This window comes from Echinops telfairi, unplaced genomic scaffold (assembly GCF_000313985.2).
Source record: "Echinops telfairi isolate 266 unplaced genomic scaffold, ASM31398v2 ScPeMD7_7457;HRSCAF=8495, whole genome shotgun sequence".
NCBI classification, from domain to species: domain Eukaryota; kingdom Metazoa; phylum Chordata; class Mammalia; order Afrosoricida; family Tenrecidae; genus Echinops; species Echinops telfairi.
In genome coordinates, this window is record NW_022111357.1 from 39,130,874 (window position 1) to 39,137,411 (window position 6,538).

Below are 6,538 nucleotides of genomic sequence, written 5' to 3' on the forward strand. Positions count from 1 at the left end.
GGGGCTCTCTCACTGCCCTCCCCTGGCACCTCCCAGAGCTGCACGCGCTGTGGCAGAACGAGGAGCGAGCTGCCGTGTCCTCCGGGAAAATCTACGACATCTGGCACCGGCGCCACGACTACTGGCTGTTGGCGGGCATTGTGACGTATCCTTGGCCATAATCAGGCGGGCAGCACTCGCAGGGAAGGGCGGGCAAGGGGGGGGGGTGGAGTCGGAAGCCAGTGACACACAGTGCAGGACAGGGAGAGGACAGGCCACAGTGGCAGCAACTACTGCGTCCCGTGACTCTCCGTCCTCCACGGGAGGAACTGGGTGCTCAGAGAGGCCAGCTATCACCCCAGCAGACACAGCAAATACAGAAAAATGCAGAGCAAGGCCCCACCCATCCGACTCCACAGTCCCAGCCCTCAACTCGCCCTGGGCCTCACCTCCTCCCTGTAGTGACCCTTGGCAGGGACTCTGCCCCTGTCCCACAGGGCTTTCATTCATTCATTCATTCATTCATCGACTCATTTGGTGTTCACTGAGCACCCAGAATGTGCCAGTGGAGGGGGCAGCCATGAGCGGAACCCACACACCCCTGCCCTCCGGGGGCTGGCATTACATGGGGGCAGACAGTGAGCACCACGAACTAGCCAGGCGTGCGGTACTGTGGCGAATGCCCTGAAGCAGGGAGCAGAGTGGCGTGTCTACTGGAGGTAGGGGTGCACTTTCCAGTGAGGTCATCAGATCAGAGAAGGGCACAATCTGAGAGAGAGCCTTACGCCGCTCCCGGGAGCACCCCCAGGTGGCTGACGTCCTGCTGGCCCTGCATGAGGAGGGGTGGTGGATTATGGCAGCACAGGGCTAAGCTGGCTCGTTCTGAAAAATCCAGGGAGTAAAGCCTTTAGAATTTAGAGGCTTTGAGGCCAGAGAGGCTTGTGGGAGCCACTCAGCTCTGTGGCCGAGGGGAAAGCAGACGCGTTGTTCCGGTGTTGTGGATGCTGCCAGGGGGGGGTGCCACACCCAACCCCAAGCCAAACTCAGGGCCACCGAGTCACTGCCCACTCAGTGACCCCGCAGGACACAGTAGAACGTTCCATCTCACAGGGGCAGATGCCGCTTCTCTCCTGCGGAGAAACTGGTAGGTTTGAACCACCGAATTTCTGGTTAGCTCAGCACGTAGCCCCACTCAGCCTGCAGCGCTCCCTGTGGCGGGCGCCGTATAAACAGTACAGACACCAGCGAGCACGGCTGTATGCATTAGACCGTTATTTACGAAAACGGGCTGACTGCTGGACTGGGCTGGTCACCTGCTGGCCCTGACCATGGCAATTAAGGAGCCTTGGTGGCCTAGGTGTTGGGCCGCCAACCCTGAGGTCACCAGTCGGAACCCATCAGCTGCTCCCAAGGAGAAAGACAAGGCTTCCGGCTCTCGTCAAGACCGACGACCTTGGAAACACACAGGGGCAGCTCTCTTCCATGCAGTACAGTCACTGTGGGGGGTGGGAATCGCCTCGACAGCGGCGGATTGATTTTGTTTGGAGTCCTGGGGATGACGGCGTGACCCTCTTTGCCTCCCTCAGGCCCCTGCTTATTAAAAGGGGTGTCCTGGTTTGTGGCTGCCATAGCATCGTACCACAGACCGGGAGGGGAGGGCTTTCATAGGAATGTGTCCACCCGCAGGTCTGGAGCCGGCAAACCTGAGACGGGCTGTGGGCAGGGCTGCGCCCTCTGGAGGCACCGAGGGAAGGCCCGCCTATGGCCCCTGGGCTTTTAGACACCCGACGCCCATCGGTCCACCCTCAAGTGGTGTTCTCCCTTTGTGCCTCAGGGTCTCAGGTCCTGCCATTAGGTTAGGCCCACTCTACTCCAGCGTGACCTCATTTTAACTCCCCTGCAAAGACCCCATTTAAAAACAGGGTCACACCCCCAGGGACTGGGCCTTAGGACTCGAACCTGCCTTTTGGTGGGGGGACAGTTCAACCCACTCTCAAGGCTGACCCACAGAGTATTAGGATGAGGAGCTACACAGCAGGTGTCCACCAGGGCCGGCTGCCGCTGTCACCGCCATCAACGTCACATGGGTGGTAGCCCAGGTTAAGAGACACCGAGGCCTGGGATGGACCCCTCACACCCCATCCCAGCCGCAGGGCCCCACCTCTTCCAGTGGCCAGGTTTGCCCTTAACGGTGGTGACTCCAGCCATGGCTACGCCCGCTGGCAGGACATCCAGAATGACCCGCGGTACATGATCCTCAACGAACCCTTCAAGTCTGAGATCCACAAGGGCAACTACCTGGAGATGAAGAACAAGTTCCTGGCCCGGAGGTTCAAGGTCGGTCCTGAGAGGGGCGGGGTGCATGAGCTAACCAAGGGAGGTCAGTTAGCCAATCAACTAGGGGGGGTGTGGGCATCCTTGCCGTAGGCCAGAGGCCCATCCCAGGGTGAAGGGAGAATCCAGGGAGGGGAAGGCTCCAGGCAGCAGGTGGGGTGGATATCTGGGGGGAGTGTGTCCTCTTTCTCCTCCCCACCCAGAGGGGGTGGTGCTGGTGGAGGAGGGGCTGTGGCTGGCAAGGCTGAGGGTCGGGGCTGACGCTCAGGCTCACTCCCACAGCTGCTGGAGCAAGCGCTGGTCATTGAGGAACAGCTGCGGAGGGCCGCGTACCTCAATATGACCCAGGACCCCAACCACCCGGCCATGGCCCTCAACGCCCGCCTGGCTGAGGTGGAGTGCCTTGCTGAGAGCCATCAGCACCTGTCCAAGGAGTCCCTGGCCGGGAACAAGCCTGCCAATGCCGTCCTGCACAAGGGTACGTTCCACCAGCTTTCCCGGTCCTCCCCCGACCTACCTGGCTGGAGCATCCGTGGCCGGGGATGGAGGGACTGATGGGCAAGAAAGAAATAGGGGCTGGCCAAGGCGGAGCCACCTGCCCAGAGTGTTCTAATATCTGCTCCCGTGATTTGTGGGGAAACTGGGGTGCCTGCTCTGTGCTGGGCCTGGCGCTGGGGGCAGGTGACCCAGAGAACGACGATACTGTAACAACTGTTGCTTCAGGAGCACTGAAGATAGCCTCAAATAAGTTACCATTCTAACCCCTGTAGTATCCTTCAGGGCTCGGTCTTGTTAGCATCCCTGAGTGGTAGCAGGGAATGCCCTCAGACGCAGAGGTCGGCGATTTGAGGTCATCAGGGGTACCTCAGGAGAAGGGCCTAGCTCTCTAGCACTGAACCTTCAACTGCATCTGACACGCAGGAGCTGCGTCAGAGCGGAGTCACAGGAACTGCTGTCCTTCTTTAAATGTCTTTGTCTTGTCAGCCGTTGTCATCCCCATGCTAAAGAGGGGAATGTCGCTCAGGGAGGCCAACAGGTTCACCCAGGGTCTCAGGGACCGGAGCCTTTGCCATACAGACTCCACCTCGTCTCTCTCCCCATCCTCACGAAACTCCCAGGCTGGTGGGAAGCCCAGACCCCTGAGTGTCAGGAGCATCTCCAGGCTCCCGGTGGGAGATGCTTCCTGAACCACCTCCCCTGTCCCCAGGAGGTCAGCACGGAGCTGGGGGGCTGGGGGGCTGAGGAAGCCCACAGGAGGGAAGCCTATTGTAAGGCAGGCATTCCAGCTGCTTCTCCCTATGGCCCTCACCCCGGGAGCCCAGGCTAGATGGGCAGTGGTCAGTCATGTCAGAAATCCACTCTTCTCCCCGGGCCCTGGTGTCTGCCGCCCGGGCATGCAGTGATGAACTGGGTGACATGGAGCCAACGCACAGTAGAGCTGCACTCCTTGGTTTCCAGTGGCTGGGTTTGTAGGAACAGATCACCAGGCCTTTCTTCTGAGCTGCCTCTGCATGGACCTGAACCTGTTTGCCGCTGGGCTGTGGGTGGGCAGGCACTGACAGCTCATGGGCCCCTCTCGTCCCACCTAGTTCTGAACCAGCTGGAGGAGCTGTTGAGTGACATGAAGGCTGACGTGACCCGCTTGCCCTCCATGCTGTCCCGCATCCCCCCGGTGGCTGCCCGCCTCCAGATGTCAGAGCGCAGCATCCTGAGCCGCCTGACTAACCGTGCCGGTGACCCGACCATCCAGCAGGTCGGTGCTTGCCCTTGAGCCCCGCCCGAGACTCCCACGCCCTGGCGGGGCACCCTCGGCAGCGGCGGTGGGGGGGCCTGACCTTTAAAGCGGCTCCTTGCCTCCAGGGCGCTTTCGGCTCCTCCCAGATGTACAACAGCTTTGGGCCCAACTTCCGGGGCCCTGGACCGGGAGGGATTGTCAACTACAACCAGATGCCCCTGGGGCCCTATGTGACCGGTAGGTGCCCGTCGCTTTCCGGGCAGCATGCACAGGGTGCCCGTCGGGGCCCCGGCCTGCCCACTGTGGCTCTGGGCCAGCACATCCTTCTCTCCCTCACAGATATCTAGCTGGGCCCGGGACTTCTTTCTGCTGCAGCGCTCCTTGACAGCTGAGGTGAGGCCGCCCCCATGTAGCTCCGTCGGGACCCCACCCTTCTGCTCCGCAGACCAGGCCTGGCCAGAACTAGCCCTGGTGCACACACCTGCTTCATGCCCCCAAGACTGGGAGCCTTTCCAGCCAGAATTCTAGGCGGTGAGGGTGTCCAACACCCATCTAGCCAGGGTCAGGACAGACACGTTCCTGGGTGCTGCGCCGGCCATGGCCTGGGTGGTGCTCCTTTAGTGTGACGTGTGTCAACCTGGATCCTGGTCCTGCCCCCACTGCCCTGCTGGGGGGTGGGCACTCCAGAGCATTGTCTCACCCCCTCACTCCCTGTGCAGGACCAGGAGGGTGGCTGGGGCAAGGGCAGCGGTTAGTGTTACTGGCTAGGAGAGGGGGAACTAGCCAGTGTCCACCATGCCAGCTGGCTCAATGAGAGAGGTTGCTGAGGGCGAAGGTCTGGGGTACTTTGCAGACCGGCTGCCCTGCTGTACACCACTCCGGAGGGGCTCAAGGGCTGCAGCCGGTGCTGGGAGGTCTGGCTGGGCAATCTCCTTCGGGCTTAGCTGAGGGATGGTGGCTGCAGCATGTTGAGATGCGCCCCCAACTGGGTAACCTCCATCTGCCTTTTGCAGCCCCGGCTGGCAGACTGGCTGCCCGACCCCCACGGGAGAGAAAAGCCACCGCCTTTTTAGGAGCTGGTGCCACCTGGGGACCCAAAGGGAAACAGAGTTTTGCCACCCTGAGGGGCCAGCCTGGCTGAGCCAGACCCCAGAAGTGCCACCTCATCACAGTTCAAGTGTTCTTCCACACAGCCACCCCCCACAGCCACCCAGACACGCAGCCCTCGGTTATGGCTTCCTAGAAGACATTGTTGATTTGTACATCCCGTGCACTTTCATATCGGAGACTTGAACGTTTGTCTTGATAAAGGTTGAATGGCGTGCGGAGGCCTCTAACCTCGAAGCACTTAGGTCTCCCCCTCTATCCCCGGACACCAGACTGGAAGGAAGCTCTGGAAGCCTGCTGCTGCCTGTGGATTGCCCCAAAGGGGAGCCAGGGAGCCTGGGAGCCCCCCTGGCGGCCCTGCCCTCCCGCCTGTGCGAGTGGGACTGCGCCTTTGCCCCTGTCCGTACCCACCTGGGGCGACTCCCAGTGCTGAGTGGGACTGTCCAGATGGATGACAGAGGCCCGGGGATGCCAGGTGGGACATTTGTCCATCCCTTTCCATATGGGACTGGAGTCCACCAGGCAGGCAGGTGTCTGTCCTGAACTGGCGGGTCTGCAGCCCTGGCCTGTCCTTGTGAGCAGTGGGCCCTTTGCCCCTGTGGGGGGGGGTGTGTGTGTGTGGCAGGCCCGGGCGTGCACTCCTGGGGGTGGCATGCAGGCTCAGCCTGGGTCTCGGGGTCCTGCAGGAAGAGGCTACCCTTGGCAGCACTGCGCTTAGGGCCCTCACTCCTCACCCCTGTGCACAGTTCCACTGCTGACCCCTGGAGCCTGGATGCCCCGTCCCTTGCTCTTCTGTCCCTGAGAGGCCTCAGGGGGATTCTAACTTGTCTTGAGGAGAAGTTTGCTTAGAGGCAGGGGATTCTGGACCCGATGGCCTCCCTAGGTCCCTTTCCTTGGGCACTCCTGGCCTCCTGCCTTGATGTCTGCTGGGAATGCCCCCATGTCTTTCCGAATCCCACCCTGAAGCTCACCCTAGCTGGAGGGACTGTGGAGGGGTCCTGAGTGGGCTGCCCGGGAACTCATCTTGGTCCGGTGGGGGAGGGGCTTGGTGAGCTGCTGGCAGGGTGCCTGCTGGGCTGCCAGGGAGAGGCCCGGCTAGCCCATGCTCACGATTGCCTCGCTGTCTGTGCTGTGCATGTGGGGCTGCAGACCTGTCCCGTGTCCTCATCTGTTAACTGGCTCTCTGAACCCCAGGATGGGGCTGGACCCCCAGGCCCCTTCCATCCTGGATACTTCCACTAAGACCCACGCACCCTAGCAGCGGCAGCGTGGTACCAGTGCATCAGGGCAGTGCAGACCCCAGCGACATGGAGTCGCACCCCTGGCCCTGCTATCCGGCCCTGGAACCACGGTGGCCTCTCTGGCCAGTGCCTCCTGCCTCAG

General features: G+C 61.6%; 1 protein-coding gene across 1 annotated transcript in view; it reads left to right on the plus strand.

Annotated features, from left to right (window-relative positions):
* CHD5 (chromodomain helicase DNA binding protein 5) overlaps positions 1 to 5,099 on the plus strand; it is a 63,592-nt gene extending 58,493 nt beyond the window's left edge. Inside the window, exons 36-42 of the mRNA XM_030888036.2 lie at positions 37 to 145; positions 2,184 to 2,316; positions 2,596 to 2,791; positions 3,903 to 4,066; positions 4,174 to 4,285; positions 4,388 to 4,441; positions 5,062 to 5,099. Of these exons, the coding sequence (XP_030743896.1) occupies positions 37 to 145; positions 2,184 to 2,316; positions 2,596 to 2,791; positions 3,903 to 4,066; positions 4,174 to 4,285; positions 4,388 to 4,395 (722 nt within the window). The 3' untranslated portion in view covers positions 4,396 to 4,441; positions 5,062 to 5,099. The remainder of the gene's footprint in view (positions 1 to 36; positions 146 to 2,183; positions 2,317 to 2,595; positions 2,792 to 3,902; positions 4,067 to 4,173; positions 4,286 to 4,387; positions 4,442 to 5,061) is intronic.
* Positions 5,100 to 6,538: the final 1,439 nt, after the last annotated feature.